General features: G+C 38.6%; 1 protein-coding gene across 3 annotated transcripts; it reads right to left on the bottom strand.

The window, feature by feature from the left end:
* Positions 1–2,633: 2,633 nt before the first annotated feature.
* ABRAXAS1 (abraxas 1, BRCA1 A complex subunit) lies at positions 2,634–19,375 on the bottom strand. Of its 3 annotated transcripts, none has more exons than XM_047855008.1 (9): positions 19,208–19,375; positions 16,928–17,018; positions 12,722–12,758; positions 11,582–11,648; positions 9,862–10,055; positions 8,360–8,479; positions 7,331–7,415; positions 4,309–4,423; positions 2,634–3,921 (listed from the first exon to the last, which is right to left on the bottom strand). In XM_047855008.1, exons 1-9 carry the CDS (start codon positions 19,292–19,294, stop codon positions 3,488–3,490), a joined length of 1,230 nt encoding a protein of 409 aa, XP_047710964.1. In that variant the 5' UTR covers positions 19,295–19,375; the 3' UTR covers positions 2,634–3,487. The 3 variants fall into 3 exon arrangements, with proteins under 3 accessions (XP_047710964.1, XP_047710966.1, XP_047710965.1); XM_047855010.1 differs by lacking the exon at positions 19,208–19,375 and adding an exon at positions 19,042–19,107; XM_047855009.1 differs by lacking the exon at positions 19,208–19,375 and having other exon boundaries at positions 12,722–14,471; positions 16,928–16,944.
* Positions 19,376–23,246: the final 3,871 nt, after the last annotated feature.

Raw genomic sequence — 23,246 nt, 5'->3', positions numbered from 1 at the left:
CCAATATTTAAGTATGCCTGGCCAGGACAGTGGGTGTTCCCTTTATAGAGACATTAGTTACACGGGTATGGATAGTGGTGCAGTCAAAGGCCCTAACATTTATTCCTGGGCTAGTCTATCTTGAAACTGGTAGTGTACTTTGATTTTTTTTTTTTTTAAACATTTACTTACTTTTGAGAGATAGAGACAGAGCATGGATGGGGGAGGGGCAGAGAGAGGAAGACACTGAATCCAAAGCAGGCTCCAGGCTCAGGGTTGTTAGCCAGAGCCCGACACGAGACCCAAACTCATGGATGGTGAGATCATGACCTGGGCCAAAGTCGGACACTTAACCGAGCCACCCAGGTGTCCCAGTAGCATAATTTAAAATGATCCATAAACAAATGGTCTAGTAACTAATTGCCAAAAGATGAGAGTAACTGGGGGAAAATGGTATAGAAGGACCCTTTTCCTTCTTTTCATTTAATACCAAAAGGTGGGTCATCAAACTTAATTATGGAAATTCAGCTGGTACTGACCTTAGCATGCTTCTCTATGACTGGAAGTTTAGCATTTCTTTCTTCAAGATGGATGATTGTGCCAAAGTATGAACTAAATACATTACCTCTCTATAATGCTTTAGCAAACTGAACTTTGTATGAAGGCCTGTTTCTTTTAAGGAGTCTGAAAAATCTTTCATTACTGTCTTAAGACATTTGCATATGTTGGTTGCTTATTGCTCCTGCTGGTCCTAGTCTAGCTTATTTTTTTTTTTAACGTTTATTTATTTTTGAGACCGAGCATGAACGGGGGAGGGGCAGAGAGAGAGAGGGAGACACAGAATCGGAAGCAGGCTCCAGGCTCTGAGCCATCAGCCCAGAGCCTGACACGGGACTCGAACTCACAGACCGAGAGACGGTGACCCGGGCTGAAGTCGGACGCTTAACCGACTGAGCCACCCAGGCGCCCCTAGTCTAGCTTGTTTTATCTGTTGATTAGTAGACTGGTACATGGAGGGCAGGAAAACACTAAAGAGGCAGATGACTCCAAACTGGTAAGTAGCAGCGTAAATAAGCAAGAGAACTTACTTACAAAGCTGGTCTTGGGTGACCACAAGACAGATCTCAGAAAAACAGATCTCTGCACCTGCCTGTCAAGAGTCTTAAAAGTTTATATTGAGGCCTTAACTGGGTTTAGTCACACACAATCCATATGGTCTTAACAGCTTGCTTTCTCAAGTCCATGTCCTTGGAACACTCCCAATGTGGTAACAGTAGGCAAAGTGTACATTCCAAGGATGGGAGGGGGTGAGGAACCTTTGTCTCAGTCCAGCATACAGGTAAAGTAAGTGATGTGTGCTCAGTGACCTCCAGCAAATCATTGTTGGCTGCATTTAGTCATTATGTTCTATGTGATGCTCTATATGCTCTAGTGATGTTTGTGGTTATTTTAATTTTAGTGTGAGTGGGGTGGGGAGGGGCAGAGGGAAAGAGAATCTTAAGCAGTCTCCACGCTCAGTGCAGAGCCCAACACGGGGCTTGGTCCCACAAACCCAGGATCGTGACCTGAGCCAAAATCAAGAGTCAGAAACTCAACCGACTGAGCCACCCAGCTGCCCACCTGCCCCATTTGTGGTTATTTTTAAGTCAGGTTTCAGACTGCCAACCTATTTCCCCTCCCTCTGCCCTGTGTTGTTACACCACAGTGCTTCTTAGGTAACCAGTTAAACAGCCCCAACAGAAACTCTTTATACAAAACATCTCAGTTGTTATGTGGGCTTCATTAGCACCCCATGGGTAACTAATACATGTTAACATAGATAAAAGATAATTTTGATAGTAGCTAGGAATTTGTTCTGCCACTAGGAAGTAGCAGATGGAAAAGCTATGCTCAAAGTTTGTGTTCAGCATTTCATCCAGTGAGTGAAACATGAAGGCTTCATATAATGTGTAGGCCTTGTGGAAAATTCTCACAATTATGTAAAAGAAATAAAACACACAGTAAAAGCTCTCTTAGACAACTTCCATTTAACCAGCTCACTGGATCAAACTGGAGCTTTACATCCTCAAATATCATACTGAAGCCCATAATTCTTCAAACCTGTTGAGTTCTACATTGCCAAGAGTCAGCTATTTTGTTCCCAAGTCTGTGTCAGTTTCGTCACTGTATTGAAGGAGCATTAAAAAGTTACTGCAATGAAAACTAAGTAAATGCTTTCTAACTGACTGCACCACCCAGGGTGCCTGGGTGGTGCAGTCAGTTAAGTGTCCCACTTCGGCTCAGGTCATGATCTTGTAGTTCATGAATTCAAGACCCACATCAGGCTCTGTGCTGACAACGGAGAGCCTGGAGCCTGCTTCAGATTCTGTGTTTCCTCTCTCTGCCCCTCCTCTGCTCGTGTGCGCGCACTCTTTCTCTCTCAAAAATAAATTAAAACATTAAAAAAAAATTGTCAAGTTAGGTGTGGTTAGGACAACTAAAGAAGGGTGGAAGTAGGAGGATGCTGTGAAATGGAAAAAAAAAAAAGTAGTAGCATTTTGTACTTAGGTTGCTTTGCAAGCTTCTTTAAATTCTTTATAAAGAAACTAAAACTGGGAACTATAAAAGTAATGGATGTGACTTATATAGGAACACCAGTATACTCCAACAAAAGGTTGACAAAATGAATGTACAACTCCACTTTATGTTAAAATGAAATCTGCGATAGACATGTATATATAAATACATATACACATATGCACCATTTTTGGTTCCTACTTTAACTGGTGTTTCTAGCTACTTGACCAGCTACTGACCTCAGACACACCATTACCAGACTTGTCCTGTACTCAAGTACTGGATTCACTCAATTTTGTGTAGAGGACTCTAGACTAGGAAGAGATTATTTGTGCTGTATTTTAGTTGTGCCATAATCAGAACTGCCAGATTTAGCAAATAAAAATATAGGACATGCAATTAAATTTGAATTTCAGATAACCAATGAATAATTTTTTAATGAATGTCCCTAATATTGCATGTTTCCAGCGTTTTATCTGGCAACCCTAGCCACCTATAACTTAAGGAGTAGAAACTGTAATGACTTAAAATGAAATACCTCTTCATATTTTTAGACATCTTCTTCTATTGTGTTCTAATGCTAGTCTTTCTTTTCCAATTCTAAAGTATGCTATATAAGTTTAAAAGAACCATCTACTTAAATTAAGCCTTTCCCTCAACAGTTTTGTAAAAGGGGCACCCGGCTGGCTTGGTCAGTGGAGTGTGTGACTCCTGATCTTGGGGTTGTGAGTTCAAGCTCCTTGCTGGGTGTAGGAGATTAGTTAAAAATAAAATCTTTCAAAAGAAAGATTCTGGGGGGCAGAAAAACGTTATGGTTTTAAAATAAAGTGCCTTAAAAAATAAATGCACTAGAACTTATGTATTACTGCAAATTGCTGAACATAGTAAAGACAATATAAATGTCTGGCTTTACCCTTCAGCCAATCAAAGCTCTCCTTTTGGCCTAAAAAGATCAAAATGTAGGAGACTGTGGATATTCACCAGAACCCTTCATTCTTTCAATCTCTTCATCTGTTTCAGGGCTGCTCAATGTATATGCTTTTTCTTGATTACTACTATCAGTATCTGTTTTAGATGGTTTGTTTTGTGTCTCTAACAGCCGTGACTTCTTGAACTGCCATCCATCATCAGTATCTAAAGCTTTATGTTTAATCATTTGCAGTGTACTGCTAGCTGGACTAGCTTCAGGAATGTCGGTGTATTCTACCATTAAGGTCAGGTTGTCTATCACATCAAGATGGTGGTTGGCAGTACAGCTACTTTTAGAAATATGCCTATTTTTCAAAGAGATAACACATGAATGAAGAAATTCGCAATCTGGAAAAAAGGTCCGTAAAGCTTCGCAAAGAAAAATGTTCTCCTGAGGGTCTTTTTCGACGGTCTCCCCTAAACAAAATAAAATTAACAGTTCAACATGCGATATTTGTTTTACAAAGCTTTTGTAGTGATCTATTTGTTAAGTCAAAAAGAGCTTAACTGAATATTTCTATCCTCTAAACTCAGAAAAATAGTGTGCATAATCCCAAATTCTAATTTACATGCCACTATATTCTAAATGAGAATTTAAGTTGTATTTTTTAATATCAACAATATAGTATAGCTATAATAATACTGAGTTCTTTGTTAAGTAGGATTTAAGAGTATTAATAAAACAATTATTTTTAATCCTAAGGTACATAAGTTCATCAGTTAGTTTAGTGGGCTCATCCATTGTTCAATCAGGATTTTTTTTTAAAAGCACAGAAGGCAGTGATGTGTGAACTTTTTACTTACGTGCTACTTGAATTTGTGCCTGTTTTCTTTTTTTAATTTCCCATTTCAATCTGTGTACATCCTTTAGTAGTTTCTCTACTGCTCGCTCACTGTGTTCTACTTTTTTGCATATACTCTGCAAAATAAAATAAGGGTGTAGATAAAATTCTAAGTGGTGTACTACAGCCTAGGTTCATAAATAACAGAAAGCCCTTTGTGGATTTTATATTATTATTAGCCTTTATAAATATATATTTTTTTATTTTGCTATTTTCTTTTTTTTTTTTAATTTTTTTTTCAACGTTTATTTATTTTTGGGACAGAGAGAGACAGAGCATGAACGGGGGAAGGGCAGAGAGAGAGGGAGACACAGAATCAGAAACAGGCTCTGAGCCATCAGCCCAGAGCCAGATGCAGGGCTCGAACTCACGGACCGCAAGATCGTGACCTGGCTGAAGTCGGACGCTTAACCGACTGCGCCACCCAGGCGCCCCTATTTTGCTATTTTCTGAAGGAATGCAACAAGCACTTGTATGGTGCTTTATAGGTTATAAGATGCTTTCCAGATGTATTAACTTCCCATTTATACACACACAGCTTTATCACACCTGTTATCTGCATGGTAATACACAGAAATAAAAAACAAAAATATTTAAGTCATTTACTTTGAAAGAAAAAGTACTGTAGTATTTTGAGAGATGCATATTTACTCCAAACACAACATTAAGAAACTGACAATAGGGGCGCCTAGCTGGCTCAGTTGGTAGAGTGTGTGACTCTTGTCTGGGGTTGTGGGTTTGAACCCCATGCTGGGCGTAGAGATTGCTTAAAAATAAAATCTTAAAAAAAGAAAAAGAAACTGACAATAGCAAGTAACTATGTTTTACTGGTACTATGAAAGAAACCAATGTGCAGACACAAAGGGAAGAAAGTTCTGATAGCATTTTGGCTCCTGGTTCCAATTCCTTCCCGAAGTTCAGCTGCTTTCTGCCTACAGCTCCTGTAACATACCTCTACATCCCCTATTTTAGCCCAAGTTAGTACTTTTGACATAAGAGTTCTAATATATTGCTATATGAAATATTCTGCCATTAAAAAGAACTAGACTATGTAGCAACATGAAAAATGCTTAGTGACATCAAATAAAAATCATGACAGTCCCCAACATCATCAACTACATAAAAGCATGTGTATATATATTAGGGAAAAACCAGAAAATATGGTAAAGTGAAAATAGTTATGTTACAAGTTGGGATTCTGGACATGTCTGTTTTCTAAAATTCCTGTATTATCATTCACATTAAAAACCAGTGTGCATTAGTACTATAAAATGTATTAACCCTATTTCTTTCAGTGTGGTGTGTGTGTGTGTGTGTGTGTGTGTATATATATATATATATATATATATATATATATGTGTGTATATATATATATATATATATATATGTTTTTTTAATGTTTAATTTTGAGAGAGAGAGTGAGAGCACATGGGGGAGTAGCAGAGGAAGAGGGAGACAGAGGATCTGAAACAGGCTCCACACTATCAGCACAGAGCCCGACGCGGGACTCAAACTCATGAACCACGAGATCATGACCTGAGCTGAAGTTGGATGCTTAACCAACTGTGCCACCAGGTGCTCTCCCTTAGTGTGCTATATTGAGAAGTACGGTGGCCATGGAATATACTACTCAGATCTCCACTGGAGGAAGCATAGTTGACTGACAGCCCCAGCTACCAAACTTTCAGGTCAGCTACTGAAGCCACACTTCCCCTCAGCCACTCTTAACCAATGACTAAACACAGTGGGTATTAGTACAAATCCATTCCTGTAGGACAATTTTGCTTAGCCACCTCTCTAGCCCTGTAGTCTTTTTTTTTTTTTAATGTTTATTTATTTTTGAGACAGAGAGTAACACAGAATGTGATTGGGGGAGGGGCAGAGTGAGAGGGAGACACAGAATCCGAAACAGGCTCCAGGCTCTGAGCTGTCAGCACAGAGCCCAATGCGGGGCTCGAACCCACAAACCGTGAGATCATGACCTGAGCTGAAGAGAGACGCTTAACCGACTAAGCCACCCAGGTGCCCCTCTAGCCCTGTAGTCTAAAGCTCTCTCTACCCAGTTGTCCTCCCATCCTGTCTCCTCTCTCAGGTGTCAGACTCAGCATTGTAAGTCTCCCTGCCTGTTCTTGTTCCTCTCCCTTTTATCCTTCTCAAGCCTAATCTCTTACATGTCTAATCCCATCCTGAAGTCTACTTCTCAACTGATACAATGAAACAGAATTTAGTACTGTGGTAGATTATTCTGTTCTCAAATACATGCTTCCCTTTTTATCCTGTAAAAGGATTATATATCCCTGCCTACTTCCATGAAATAGGGATATATAATCTGGCCCATGAAATGTGAGTGGACGTGTCATGTAAGCTCTGAACAGAAGGGTGTTTTTTGGTTTTTAATTAAAAAAAATTTTTTTTAATGTTTACTTATATTTGAGACACACACACACACACACACACACACACACACACACAGCATGAGCAGGAGAGGGGCAAAGAAAGACAGAGACAGGAGACAGAATCCAAAGCAGGCTCCAGGCTCTGAGCTGTCAGCACACAGCCTGATGCGGGACTTGAACTCAGGAGCCGTGAGATCATGACCTGAGCCAAAGTTGAATGCTTAACTGAATGAGGTACTCAGGTGCCCCTGAACAGAAGTTTTAAAGCTGTTGTGAATTTCCACCAGCTCTTGCTCTTTTCCCTTTGTCATGAGAAGAGCATGTCCCATATAAGGAATGCTCCTTCAGTGTGGATCCTAGAATAAAGATGACATTTAGAACAGGAGCAGAGCTCCAGCCAAGATATAATGTGAGTGAGACTAAACCTTTGTTTTTGTAGGCCACTGAGATTGAGGTCTTTGTTACTGAAACTAAACCATTAGAAAAATACGAATCTAATCAAATGTCAAGTTATCCCTAAAAGATTTGTTATCAATTTGATATGAACTCTAGAAGTAGTCTTTAAAAGTGTTTGATATGTGAACTTACCTTTAATTCCTCTTGTAAAGAAGCATACATTTCATTTATTTTATGTACCTCCTTTAAAGATCCATCTTCTTTAAAAAATTCAGAGCTGTAAAAATTACCATTTTGTCAAGCAAATGTATAGAAGTCATTTTAATACTATGACGAAAACTTATTTGTAGTTGAGGAGCAACAGAAGATTCTTTTTACTGGTTTTGCAGGGACATTTCGTCAACCTACTTGTTCACAGCAAAACCAATCAGAAAACTTAGTTCATGTATCTTCACATTAGCAGACTTCAAAGCCTCTTACGTACTACTGCCAAGACTCAAAAGACGTTAAGAAAAATAAAGACTGAAGGAGAGAGGGGGAGAAAGGTTTTCAATTTTTAAAGTATTTTACTGAATTTAAGTCATCATTGATTAAAAGAGGCAACAGTATTTTATATACCAAAAAGACAACAACAAACAAAAAACTCGGTAAGGCATAGTTTGTAAATTATCCCAATTAGAGATAAATGTAAAACTGTGCATCTCAGAATTAATATATTTTCTTTAAAACTGTTAATTCTTGTGGAACACAAAAATAAATAAAATCTAGTCTCTTATTCTCCAGTAAGTACCCTGTAGTACCAGTGTTGTTATTTCTGACATTAACTATTCCCTTAACGAACACACAACAGTTCTAGCTATATAGCTGTAGCCTATAGTATGAGTGAGTCTTGGCTAAAGCCTCGTATTTTTGTTGTTACTTAATATCCAATCTAATTTTATGCCTTTATGATCTAAATTGCTGCCTTAGAAAATTATTTTCAGGCCAGCTACTTACTCTTAGAATATATATGTTGACATACACAGGATATACAACAACCCTTCTCTTTTCTGTGTATTATAAATGGCCAAGTGCTAGAAAGAAATACGGAAACAGTAAAAAATAGTCTAGTTTATTTGAAATATGTGGTTATTACTTTTCCTTTTTTATTTTGTTGTGTAATAAAAATTAATTTCAAAAAATGAATAGTAGTTTAGTGGGAAAGCAGCTGAAGAATCTCACCTGTGTGTTTTTATTGCTCGGCTAAAACCAGTGGACTCACAGGAACCTGATACGGTTTTATAACCCAGTTGTTCAGACATGCCCAGATTGGCCACCACTAATGGTATCCTGTGAAAAAGTCTGAAATAATAAAATTTTAAAATATAAAGTTAGAATAAAGTAAAATATTAACCTCTCCTTATTATATACCTATATATACTTATACATATTATATATAGGATACCTTTCCCCTACAAGATAAAAAAATAAACAAAAACCCCATTCCATACTACTTACCTGAGATAAAATTTATTGACTTGAAGCAAATGGTATTTAAAAGTGATGAAATGTGCATCGTGCAAGGTAATTTTGTGAAAACAATACCTTTCTAAAAAATTTTTTTATTTTAGAGAGCACGAACTGGGGAGAGGAGCAGAGAGAGAGAGACAGAGACAGAGAGAGAGAGAGAGAAAGAGAGAGAGAGAGAATCCCAAGCAGGCTCTATGCTTAGCATGTAGCCCAACATAGGGATCAATCCAACAACCCCGGGATCATGACCTGAGCCAAAACCAAGCGTTAGACACTCAGTCGACAGAGCCACCCAGGCGCCCCTAAAAGAAGACTGTAATGTCTATTTTAACATGTAAAAATAGGCAGTATTGTTGAGATTCATCCTGTCTTCCATGAATAATAAAATTAATCTTGGCACCAGGGTGGCTCAGTTCGTTAAACATCCAACTTCAGCTCAGCTCATAATCTCACGGTTCGTGAGTTTGAGCCTTACATCAGGCTGTCTGCTGTCAGTGCAAAGCCTGTTTCAGATCCTCTGTTCCTCTCTCTCTCTGCCCCTCCTATACTCTCTCTCTCTCTCTCTCTCTCTCTCTCTCTCTCTCTCTCCCCCCAAAATAAGTAAACATTAAAAGAAATTAATCTTAGGGGCACCTGAGTGGCTCAGTTGGTTAAGTCTCTGACTCTTGATCTCAGCTCAGGTCTTGATCTCAGGGTGGTGAGTTCAAATCCATGCACTGGGGGTGGGTGTCAAGCTCACTTAAAAAAAATAATAAAATTAATCTTAGTTGGTACTCTTTTCACTTAATCCTCATATCCCATGAGAATGTTGTTTACATAACCTGTTGGGAGTCTCTGTTAACTCATTTTGGTGGACCACCAAGAACAACCTTGTTTCTTTCTTTGCAGAGGTTATAGAAAAGCTGCTCAAGTACCTAGGATTAGTTCTATATTACGTCCTTTAGGAACCATATCCAAAGTACACATATTTTTTCCACCTTATAACAAATCCTCTGTGGCAAAAACACAAGTCATCATTCCATATTGGGCTTCTAATTTCCTTATGCAACCTTCATCTTCCCCATCTATAAGAAAATATGGTACACTAACTTCAGAGGGTTATTGTAACAAATGCAACAGTATTTGAAATATTTGTTAGGCTGCAAAAAGTACAATGAAAACATTGAGTATAGTTTTCTATTAACTGAAAACAGCCAATGACTGGCCAACATTACCCCTTCTGAGGTTTATATAAGGCATGCTCCAGCCGATGAGTAGAGCAGCTTTCTGTTATTATACTTGGTGTTAACAGCAGAAAAACCAGTTCCCGGCTTGAAAGATGCTTCTGTAAGTTTTTATGAAGCAGTCTCTCTCTAAATGTCATGATCTGGTCTGAATGACGTCGGAATTTGTACCAACCAACCACAGCCTGAGGGAAAATACAGAAAAATATCAGGTGTAGACCTTAGTGGTTACAATTATTATGTGTCTTACTGTCATAATCAAGCAATAAAATTGACAACCTTTAAAATGGCACTCTTAAATTTAGCAAGATTTTGGCATATATAAACAAAGTACATACTTAAGTATATACTTTACATTTATAAAGTATGTAAACTGACTTGTGTAGTCAAATTATTTTCCATTCAGTTATGGAGATACTATTTTACTCATATAGAGAAAAAAAATTCCTAACTTCTTCTAGTTTCTTGGTATCATTTGCTATTTTAAAATCAGTCTTTAGTCAAAATTTAAATGAAGAAAATGTCAGTGAAAACAAATTTACTTCCTATATGGATATTTGGTTTGCTAAATAAATTGAACCCAATAGCTTTTAACTGAAATTTATATGGGAATGATACCACCTTTAGAAAGTGGGTTTCAAAATTGAGTAAGATCATATGAAATGGTTTTACAAACTGTAACATTTGCTGAACAAATTTGTTAGTATTACTAAACTTTTTTTTTTAAAACTGGAAAAATAAAATCTCATTTAGTAATTATAGTTTAGTAATTATAACAAAGAGCAACTACTTTGCTTAAAGGTCTGTGTATGACAATGTCAGCAACTAAGTTTTGTATCTGCACATTTAAACTAAGGAAATTAAAAGTTTTCTTCTTTTTAAAACTAAAAAATTTTTATAAGTACATTTTTAAATACCCAAATATAATCAGGGGGCAAGCCCAAAGCATTTTCAACAAAGGAAGTTTTTTAAAAGAAACTTACTGAATCTACTTTTATTCTCAACTCAGAGACCAAAAAGTTTTAAGAAGTACCCCCCACCCCCCGCCAATTTTGTATCTGGGGGGAAAAAAACCTGTTTTGATCATTCAACAAGTCTTACCTAAACACCAAGTATACTAGTAAAGGTTAGGTGCTATATAGCAAAGCGCTTTAACTGCAGCTATGTAAAAGAACAGTAATGAGTTAAGTCCTGGAATAAATGGTATGGGAAGGGGTATGGTAGGAATGTGGAAGAGGAAGAGATCAATGCTAATTAGAATAGTCAAGAAAGTGGGGTGCCTGGGTGGCTCAGGCGGTTAAGCATCCCACTTCAGCTTGGGTCATGAGCTCAATGGTCTGTGGGTTCAAGCCCCGCAGGGGCTCTGCGCTGACAGCTCAGAGCCTGAAGCCTGCTTTGGATGCTGTGTCTCCCTCTTTCTCTGCCCCTCCCCCGCTCATGCTCTGTTTCTCTCAAAAATAAATAAAAGTTAAAACAATTTTTTTTAATTAAAAAAAAAAAAGAATAGCCAAAGATGAGAACAAGATTAATATTTTTAATGACTGGTTTTGCTCTCAGAGCAATCCCTTTGAACTTCTGGAAGGAAAAAGCCTTTCTTTCTTCACTTGCTTTATAGAACACTGTGAAGACAAATGTTGCCAAAAACTTCTGTTAAAGTATTACACAGTTTTAGGATATAATACCAAAAAAACCCCAAAAAGTCAGGGAATACCTTTTTGACACTTGATAATATTTTCTTCAGTGCTTGCTCATTTAATTCACCAGAAGAATTATAAAAGCTGTAAAAGCCAAAATTAAAGGCATTTCAAATAGGCTAAAAATATGGATTTTATTAGCATTTTTAACTTTAGTTACTCCTTACCCACCCAAAATCCATATACCTACTTGCTGGTCATATGAAGTTCTAAAAATAAGAATAAAGTTCTCAAATTAACAGACTTAAAGTGGTAGAAATAGCAGATCCATAAGCAATGAAAAAGGCAAAGGAGTGGAGAATCCAGGGATCCTTCATTCAACAAATATTTCTGTATGTCCGTTGTACGTAGAACACTATACAAGCTCTAGGTTTTTCTGGCAGAGCAGTTTAAGACCACGCAAAAGCCTTCATTTCTATCATCCCCTACCACAGATCTTTCTCACCTTTACCATACGCTCCACTGCAGTTCTTATACAGCCTTAGCTATGTGTACATACAGTGTGACTGTAAGATAGTAATGTTGATTTTTCAAGTACAATTGATATAAATCATAAAACTATACCATGTTGTAGTTGTTTGCTTTATGAAAATTTATCTAACTTATGTGTGTATTTTTCTACACGTATGTTATACCTGAATGAAAAGTTTTAAGAAATATCATAGCCTATTAGGGCTACAGTGCTATTACTACCTGTAGGACTAAAAACACAAGTTTTCACCATAGAAAGGCAATAGGAAGCAGGCTGGATAAAGAACCTAACCAGGCAAAAGATTACATTAGAATATGGTAAGTGAGGACACAAATGATCAAATAAACTGGAATGAAAGAGTAGAAAAAAGGGCTGCTGTTGATATATGAGAATGTGTCACTGAGTTTAGAATATGCAATGAGGTGACTGGGTGTGAGAAAAACCCTCTAGGTAAACTGGTACCTGGGAGAGGCAGTGGAGACCAGCGAAAGCAAGCATATAAATACAGAGAAAGAACTATTAGACAGGGCTGAAATGAACAAGTGAATTTTCTTTAAAAAGTCTTTTCATTTTTATCAGTACCACCATGTATAACTGACAATTAAGATATCGTTAGTTTTAAAATTTACTTCATTCACACAGAATAATTTTCACAATAGATCATTTACTTCCTCTTGCTACTTACCTAAAGAGCTGATAGCATGGAATATATTTCTGGATGTCTGGAAAAAAGGAATTTTTTGCTATGATTATGTAAGTTATCATTTGAATAGCATACACCAAGCACCTCATATATGAACAGCATATACTGAGGGAGGAAGTACTTTACCATGATCTCATTTAATCCTCACCACAAAGCTATGAGACCAATCGTTCCTTCCATTTTAAAGATGTGGTAACAGGTAGAGAGAGTGGGGGGCCAAAATTCAAAGCCTGTGCCTCGGTCTTAACTAACACACTACTCTCCCTCTCAATAGGTTTAATAATGGCAACACAAGAGATAAATTTAAAGTTGCTATATTTTCATTGGGTTCTAAAAAGGTCATGCTCTAATTCTACCCAATTGACAACAACAGCTGTTAAAGGGATTATCTTTTGTCATTCCAAGCAGCTGCTTCATAAAGGATCTGTTAATGTTAACTACACACACACACACACACACACACACACACACACACACACACAAAGCTAGTATCCTTTAGGAAGTAACTTTTATTCTCTTTCCAGTAGAAATACATCAAAATACATCTGAATTCTGGTAGCTACAGATGCTGTGCAAAACAGATTAAATTCTATTGCATTAGACATTATTATAAGTCTTGTAAGAAATATCCAGATGAATATGGTGTCCCCTCTATTATTCCAAACTTCCAGATCTCTCAAAATTATTCAAGGAGCAGTATGAGTGAAACATCCACATCTGATAACAAAGAAACTTATCCAGTGCACACAAGTCCAGGGGCACCTGGCTGGCTCAGTTGGTAGAGCACGCAACTCTTGATCTCAGGACTGTGAATTCGAGCCCCACACTGGATGCAGAGAATACTTTAAAAACAACTACAGAAAAAGAGAATACAAATCCTTCTGGGCTTCCCACTTTTAATTGTAACTTGTGTCAAAAATCAAATTTTACCAGACAGCATTTACTGGATTACTGTAATAGCAATCACTTATTTCAGATAGTTCCTGTGACATGTCCTCTTTGCATATCTCTTAGCTGGGCAGATCCTAGCCAGATTACTAGAATTTTTTTTAGTTACTTAAATCAAAGACATCAGTGTGATTACAGAGAATTTGTGAATCTTCAGCAAGGTGAGGAAACCCACTATCAAACTGCTGTTGAATCTCTTCAAGTAAACATCTGAAGGCTGTAGACATCTCTGCATCTTTGTACCTGCAAGTGCCATCTTTAAAGACAAAACTACATGAAATCACCATTTCAATAACTTTATGTGTATATTAATAAAAGTCATTCGGTCTATTTAAAAAAGGAAAAGTGATCATCCTCTTGAGACATTTTTCTTCTAGAAAATGTATGTCACCCTCAGACAAATCCCTGTTTGAGAAACAACAACAACCGAACAGAAACAGTCTTTGTAACTGATAATTGGTCAAACATACTCTGGTGTAGATATGGGAAAATACAAAAATGATGAAAATCTCACTAACCAAAGCAATGTAATAATTTGTAGATCCTGGATTTTACTTGTTGTCATCTAATAATCCAACATTTTAAAATAATTTGAGCAAATACTTAAGTGTTCCTATAGCATTTGCCTAATACCTCGATGCTTAGCATTGTTCCAGCACGATGGAGTTGCTCAGTAAGTGGTTGCTTAAACTCCTCAAAATACTTTTGCTTACTTTGGGTGGTATGCCAGTTACAATGTGGGGGAGGGGGGAATGCCCCAAAGGCTTGTTTTTAAAGCTTCTGTCTGACAAGGAAAAAAAACACATTAACAAAGTAAAGCTACAAACTGTATCAACACCTGTAACACATAACAAACGGCCAATTTCCCTAAGTTGTAATTTGGTATTACAAATCAATTAAGAAAAAGCAAAACAGTAGAGTAGAAATATAGTCAAAGTATGCAACAGTGCTGTCCTTTCCAACAAACAAAAGCTAAGAAATACAAATTAATATAATTTCTTTTGATTTATTGAATTGGCAAAGATGAAAAGATTGGAAAATACCTAGTGGTGGCACCAGTATGGGGACCCAGGCACTTTTACATATTATGAAAGAGTCTTAAGAACATGACTTTTCCCAAGGCAATGGTCTACCTCTAGGAATTTGACTTTCCAACAGACTCGAAGTCATAGAGATATATGCACTACAAAGTGTTATTGTATTGTTTTGTATTAACAAAAAAAGTCATTTGTAACTGGTTTAAGTAGATACAGTGGGAATATAAAGCCATTAGAAAGAATGGCAAACTATACATATTGATACTATTCTACACTAACAGAACAGTATCAATGGAGATATTTATCTTGAAGATATTTACCCATTTATAGTATAATCCCTTTCGTGTAAATAAAAATACACATTTATATACATGTGTATTATTCATGAGCAAAAAAATACTCATAAACAGTGGTGACCAGAGAAGACTCTATTGAGCGTGAATTTAAATTTACTTAATATATTTACTTTACACATATATACTACATTTATATACATATATAAATCCACATATATACTTCCATTTTTAACCTTTTATTTAAAAAAAAAATTTTTTTTTTCAACTTTTATTTATTTTTGGGACAGAGAGAGACAGAGCATGAACGGGGGAGGGGCAGAGAGAGAGGGAGACACAGAATCGGAAACAGGCTCCAGGCTCTGAGCCATCAGCCCAGAGCCCGACGCGGGGCTCGAACTCACGGACCGCGAGATCGTGACCTGGCTGAAGTCGGACGCTTAACCGACTGCGCCACCCAGGCGCCCCCATTTTTAACCTTTTAAAGTGGCAAACAAAAAATGACATATAAACCGGTACAGTATTTCTGGAAAGCAATTTGCTAATACAGATCAAGAACCTTAAAAATGTTCATACCCTTTGACACTATAATACCACCCCCAAGAATCTATCCATAATAAATATAGGAAAATATTTATGTACAAGGATGGTCACAGAATATAATTTATGATAATGAAAAACTGGAAACTACTGATTATAATTTAAAGGGCTGCTGAAACCACATGGAGCCATTAAGAGTAAGAAAGCTAACAGAATACACTGCAGTTATAAAAAATGATATTTAGAGAATTGTTTAACATACGGAAGTGGTCATGACACAATATGATGTCATGATGACACATTTTTTATACAGCATACTACCAATTTTGTTTTTAGAAATATGCTTAGATAAAACTCTGTTAGGTAATCAGAGCCTCCCCCCCACCCCCCATATATTTTAAAGCTCCCTTTTCCCTTTCTTCCCTGAAAGAACAGCTGCCATCTGCTGCAGGTGTTTCACCACCCACTCGTCAAACCCTTCACAGTCTTGCCTTTTCCACATCACACTCCAGAAGTTACTTACAATGATCTAAAACGGAGTCGAAAAAACTGAGTTTTTCAGTTCTCATCTTCCAGTTTTTCTGTAGCACTTAGTGTTTGTGTCCAAACTGTTTTATCTTTTTTATTGGTCTTGCTTACTGGTTCCTTCTCCTTTTGTAGGCCACCTTCCTACCACTTAAATACATGCAGGAGCTAGTTCAGCCGCGTTTCCCCACAGTAATCTTACCGCATCTTATGTTCCACACTCTTGCTTTAGGCCAGAGCCATGATTTTAATTGAGAAATGAATACAATGCATCTTTTAAAATCTGCATTAAAAGGTTTTATCTATTTTTTAAAACAATTTACAAACTAATTTATGCTGATCCCATTTAGTATAAACCATCAACTATAGTAGATACAGAAATAAGTGATCACAGGGGCGCCTAGGTGGCTCACTCGGTTGAGCATCTGATTCTTGTTTCTGCTCAGGGCATACTCTTGCGGTTTGTGAGACTGAGCCCCACATTCGGCTCCATGCTGACAGCGTGGAGTCTGCTTGGGGTTCTCTCTTTCTGCCCCTCCCCTGCGCTCTCACTCTCTCTCAAAATATATAAAGAAAGTTAAGGGGCGCCTGGGTGGCTCAGTCAGTTAAGCGTCCGACTTCAGCTCAGGTCATGATCTCAGGGGTTGAGTTTGAGCCACACATCGGGCTCTGTGCTGAGAGCTCAGAGCCTGGAGACTGCTTTGGATTCTGTGTCTTATTTTCTCTCTGCCCCTTCCCCACTTGTGCTCTGTCTCTGTCTCTCAAAAATAAATAAATGTAAAAATAAAAATTTTTTAAAAGGTATAAAGAAAGTTTAAGGAAAAAAAAGAAATTGAGTGACTCACCAATTGTATAAATAACTTCAACATCATCCATTTGGGAATCAGTAATACTATTCTTGGCTTCACCTTTCACTTCCCCAAGAAGAAAACCTTCCTATAAAGGTAAAAAGCAATCTATGGAATACCATGATAGAATTACTACTCAATCACTTAACCAATATATCCCAAGATCAGGTGAGGGTCCCTGGTGAGGGACCAGGTACACTTTCAGTTTTGTTGGGAAATATGAACAGTTCACTAAAAATGAATAGAAGAGATTGTAAATACTGCTGTGATTTTAGCACACCTAGAACATAAAAGGCTTAAAGCCAGAAATGAGTACATAATGTCTGAAGAAGGAAGAGCAGGGTAGTTTGTCTTGGAACAGAAGGCTCCCCTTTCTGAGTAATGAAATTATGGATAGATGGGAGTAGCGCCAATAATGAAACATCCCAAATAACTACCCAAGGACTCTGGATTAATGGCACATGCTTCCGGGAGCCAGTGGGTGCTTCTGAGCTATGAAATGACACAATGATCAGTGGTTTTAGACTAAACGTTATACAAAAATATTAAAGATTTGGAATTCAGTATCAAAGTCTAATTTCTAAAAGGGGAACTAGGAGCCCTAATTGTTTTTAAAATGCAGGCATTTTGCCACAACAGCAGTGATGTCTTTGAATTTCAGAGAATTCGATATTTTCATTTGGCACATTTAAAGACCCAATATGCTTGATGGACAAAGATTTTACCTTCTTTATAATTAGGTAAGAATGCCCCCTCCCATTCCATTAAAAAAAAAAAAAAAAGACAAAAAAAAAAGTTTCAATAATGTGAATCTTTACTGGAATCTAGGGGGAACAATCCAGAACTCTATAGTCCAGTTTTTTAGACAAACCCTGGGAAAGGAAGCAGTGTCAATGCAAGAACAGCTATCCAGAAAATCACCTTTTAAAGATGTTAGGAAAAAGATGTAAGAGTAATGGCCTCTCTAACACAATGCTATTTCCCAAGGGCTAATCCTTTAAACTACAGAGACTTAAGGACCCATTTTGTTTATATTCACACAAAGACTTTCCAAAATAATTTCCACAGCCACACACATTATAAATTGTCATATATTTGCTCTTAGCTAGGTATTAATCTACAAAGTTATTTAAAATTGTAGGGGTGTCTGGGTGGCACAGTCAGTTAAGTGTCCAACTCAATCTCACTGTTCTGAGTTCCAGAGCTGATGGCACCCAGCCTGCTTGGGATTTGGTCTTTCTCTCTCCCCCTCCCCTGCTTGTGCTCTCTCTTTCAAAATAAAGAAAGAACACCCCCCCCCCCACTTTAAAACTGTATACATGAAAGGTATCAACTCCAACCTTATTAGGATTGTGCCAAAAAACAATTTTGGAAACAACATGAAATGAAATACACAATATTTAGCAGAAATCAGTAGGCTGTGTTCAGTATGGTATTCTCTAAACTGTACTAGCATACTAAGCTCTTAAATCTAAGCCAGTATTTCTTGGGCTCAAAGTTTTATAGTCTTTTTCTGATTTCATAAGTTTTTCAAAACGTGTACTGTATTTAAAAAACTACCTCACTACTTCATCCAGAGATTTTTGAACCTGGCAGAAGTATGAAATAATATCTAAATTTGAGGATAAATTTAAATGTTTCTATTGTAACTGACGGCATCAAAAAGGAACTAGCTGAGGCCTTACAATTTCATAAACTTGACACCAATGCAAACAAAAATCAGGTATCACATACTCCAAATTAGGCTTTCCCATCCACTAAGCTTTGCCCCAGAACAGCCACTGGATGCATCTTCTATTCCTTCACTAGCCTACAATTTCAACAAACGCGCAGAGCAGCTGCTCTGCACGGAAAAATTCAGCGGCCTCTGAAAACCACTATCGGTAGTTAGGAGGAACGGAAAGTCAACCCCCAACACCTTCCTACCGTAGTGGGAGAACGCTCTGTGAACTCTCCATCCTTTCACAACTAAGTTTAATCAGAAAAAAAAAGGGGGACTGCTGGAAAAGAAACGCGGGTGTGTGGGACACTCCGGTCCGGGCGAAGAAATAAACACTGGTTAGAAAAGGAATGGCTACTCCTGGAGAAAACTTGCCGGACGGGAGACACACCTACGACCGCCCGGGAGAGGGACAAGGCAAAGCCCCAGGGCAGAGAACCAGCGCGGCGCCGTCGGGAAGCTCATGGGCGGGGGCCGGGGTAACGGCGGCGAAGGGCGCCCGCGCTCGGGGTCTCTCCCGAGGCGACGCGGGAGCCCGCCTCGCCCCTCGGGCTCACCGTGTCCGAGTCGGTGTTGAGGTGCTGGAAAGCGAGCGCGCCGAGCACAAAGCCGGAGAGCACCGCCGACGTACTCTCCCCCTCCATGCTTCCGCAGGCTCAACGCGCAGGGGGGATCGGGAGAAGCGGCCCGGGCCCGGCTCCTTGAGCGTCGCGGCGGTGAGGCGGGGCCGAGCGAGGAGGTGGTGCCTGCGCCGGCGCACTGGACCCTGCGCGCTCCGCCGAGGGGGCGGGCCCGGGGAGGCGAGGGAGCTCCGGGTGGAGGAGGGCGCGGCCAGGCGGAGGCGGGGCGCGGCCAGGCGGCTGTGGAGGGCGGGGCCGGGGCGCTGTGGGTTTTTCACCTGGGGCGCGGTCCCGGTCGCATCGTGGCTTCCGCTGACGACTTCGCAGTAAAGGCGGCTGGTTGTTGGCCACCACGAAGTGCGTTTGGGTGGCCAGCTGCTGCCAAGGGCCCTGTGGCGTATATGCAAACTATAAAAAACGAACAATGCTGACAGAATAGAAACAGTGCTTATGTCGCTGTAATAGCACAATGGAAATACCCTGGGTATGGATTTCAAAGTGCATGATACTGCCATTTACCCATTGAGACCTCTAGCATACTGGCACCCTTTTCATAGTCTCTTCTAGAACTCTCCAGTGATGTTACATCGTGCGTGTGTGTGTGTGTGTGTGTGTGTGTGTGTGTGTGGTGGGGTGGCGGCTTCGGTTTCTTTGAGGATTTGCTATCTTTTAGAAAACTAAAGAATCAGGTTAAAGAATATGCTGATTATAAATATTGTTTAATGATATGTATAACCGTGTTGTGTTGAGTCATTTGATATAAATGGTAAGGGGAGTGGGAAGACCAGGGCTTGACAATATTCCACACACAATATGTAAAGCTATGTTTCTTAAATTATTAAGTCAGCAAAATATCAGACTACTGAATTGAGTTACTGTTGCATATTTCTGGGTTTTGTTGTGTGGTGGCTGTGCTTGGCTGAGTAACACGTTGAAGACAGATGTGTAGAATTACATGTTTATTACCTGAAATTAAGTTTCTTGCCTTCAGTTTAGCAAAATCAGTTAATATGAAAAGATTTGTCACATAATTTCTGTTTTGTGAATGGTAATCTAAAGGATTAAAAAATAAAATGCAACACTATTCCAAGAGATCAGAAATAAACCCTCAATATAAAGTCGAGTAATTTTCAGTAAGTTTGCCAAGACTGTTCTTTAGGGAAAGGACAGTCTTTTCAACAAATGCAAAAGAATTAAGTTAGGCCCTTTCCCTATACCACAGACAATAATTAGCTCAAAACGGATCAAAGATGTCACAGTAACACCTGAAACTATGAAACTCTTAGAAGAAAACATAGGGGGAAAGCTTCATGATGTCAGATTCAGCAATGATGCTGTGGATGATACCAAAGGCACAGACACTAAAGGAAAAAATATAGAAATTGCATTTCACAAATTAAAAACATTTGTCCATCAAAGAACGCTATCAAGGGGTACCTGGGAGCTCAGTCGTTTAAGCATCCTACTTTGGCTTAGGTCATGATCTCATGGTTTGTGAATTCGAGTCCTGCATCAGGCTCTGCGCTGATATAGTTCAGAGCCTGGAGCCTGCTTCTGATTCTTTGTCTCCCTCTCTCTCTCTGCCCCTCACCTGCTCACGCTCTCTGTCTTTTAAAACTGAGTAAATGTTAAAAAAAAAAAAAAAGAACACTATTAAGAGAGTGAAAAGGCAACCCACAGAATGGGAGAAATATTTGGAAACCATATATGTAATAAGAGATTAGTATCCTGAATATATATAAGGAAGAACTCAACAACAGTAAAATAACCCAATTAAAAAATGAGCAAAGAACTTGAATAAACATTTCTCCAAATAAGATATACAGATGACCAATAGGCACACAAAAAGATGCTTACCACCACTAATCGTTAGAGAAATGAAAATCAAAACCACAAAGAGATACTACTTCACATGCATCAGGATGGCAACGGTATAATAAAAAATATGTTTGGTCTGTGTCCCTGCATCCAGGAACAATGCTCCTATAACTCTTGGAGTCTCCAAAGTGATAAAAGTATCTTTTTGCTAATGTGATCTAGGGTTGGGGGAGCTGGATAGCACAAGGATGGGAACTAGTTGCCAGAAAGACCAAGCCTTAATTAGATTGGAATTTTTAGCTCCACTCCAGACCTCTTAGGTGACAGGAACTAGAGATTAACTAGAGATTAACTGTGAACGGCCAATGATTTGATCAATCTAGCCTAGGTAATGGTGGTATCAACAACTGTTGGTGAAGCCTTACCAGGGGCTACAGTTAGATTGAGAGAATATAGAAATGTAAGAGTTGATAAGATTAAGGTGAAAGTTTGCCTGATAGAGCTCTGCCATCCCCCTAAAGGAAAGCAATCTGGCAATAATCAACATTTTTTTTGTCTAGTATAACTTCCTTGTTTCTGCTCCCTTCTGCCTATAAAAGTCTTTCATTCTTTACAGCTCCTTGGAGCTCCTTTCTGTCTGCTAGATTGAATGCTGCCCGATTTATGCATCTTTGAATAAAGCCAATAAAATCTTTAAAATGTACTCTGTTGAGGGGCGCCTGGGTGGCTCAGTCGGTTGAGTGTCCGACTTCAGCTCAGGTCATGATCTCATGGTTCACGGGTTCGAGCCCCGCGTCGGGCTCTGTGCTGACAGCTTGGAGCCTGCTTCCGATTCTGTGGTCCCTCTCTCTCTGACCCTCCCCCCATTCATGCTCTGTCTCTCTCTGTCTCAAAAATAAATAAACGTTAAAAAATTTTAAAAAAATAAAACAAAATTTACTCTGTTGAATTTTGTTTTCTAACTATATTATAACTGACTGGGGAACACTTCCTACTTAGTGTGGAGCAATCCAGTCGGGTGGAGGCAGTCGTCCAGGAGTTGAAAGAGTTCACCCAAGGCAGAACAAAGGAGATAGAAGTTTATTGAATACACTGCAAGCAAGCAGTGGGCAGGACAACAAAGAGACTGTCTGCCAGGAGGCAGTGGTGCGGGGCTATAGTTAACAGGGGAAGGATGGGAGGTATGGGAACGAATAGAATTTTCCTTTTTTGGTCAGCTAGGGTTTATGGACATTTTGAGGTGGGTTGCCTAATGGCTTGTTTGTATTCAGCCTGGGGGTCACTGTGGGCACTTTTACTTTACTCAGATTTTCATTGCTCAGGTTGGTTGCCTAAAAGAGGCCTCTAAACTTAGTACTGTAAAACCAAAAATCTGCTAAGGTTTTTACTTTACACCATCAAATTGTCCTAGAGTAAAACTGTTGTAATTTATAATTCCATGAGAAATGACTACCTTGAAAAAATAAATTGTCACTAACTGGAATCTTTGCCAAGGTTATATGTCAAAAATTTTCTCTTAGGTAGTTTCAATTGTTATGATAGGTAGTTTGCTTGCTCATGAAGTTGAGACATTATTTGGCCATTTTTACTTGTTCTCTCATGAATTACATCAATGTATATTTGCTCTTTATCTATTGTTGCTTACATCTTATTGATTTAAAAGAGCATTTATAGGGGCTTCTGGGTGGCTCAGTCGGTTGAATGTCCGACTTTGGCTCAGGTCATGATCTCGCAGTTTGTGTTTTTGAGCCCAGCATCGGTCTCTGTGCTGACAGCTCAGAGCCTGGAGTCTGCTTCTGATTCTGTGTCTCCCTCTCTTCTCTGCTCCTTCCCTACTCATTCTCTGTCTCTCTCTGTCTCTCAAAAATGAATAAACATTAAAAAAATTTTTCTAAAGAGTGTTTATACATTAAAGATATTAAGTTTTGTCTGTCAAATATTGAAAGTGTTTTCTTCTCAGATGGTTTTTAATTTTTAATTTTAATACAGAAAATTGAAAGCTTTGTATTTAAAACTTCCATTCATGTCTTTAATCTTTCTAAGGCATCATGTTTAGGAACACCTCCCTAAGTTATGATAAAAAAACATTACTTGGAATTAGAGGCAATTATTAGTTATGACTAATCACTAATGCCATTGGCTGCATGGAACCATAATA

Source organism: Prionailurus viverrinus, chromosome B1 (assembly GCF_022837055.1).
Source record: "Prionailurus viverrinus isolate Anna chromosome B1, UM_Priviv_1.0, whole genome shotgun sequence".
Lineage (NCBI taxonomy): Eukaryota > Metazoa > Chordata > Mammalia > Carnivora > Felidae > Prionailurus > Prionailurus viverrinus.
Note: the sequence above shows the minus strand (reverse complement) of the source record. Positions and strands in the feature narration are given on the sequence as shown.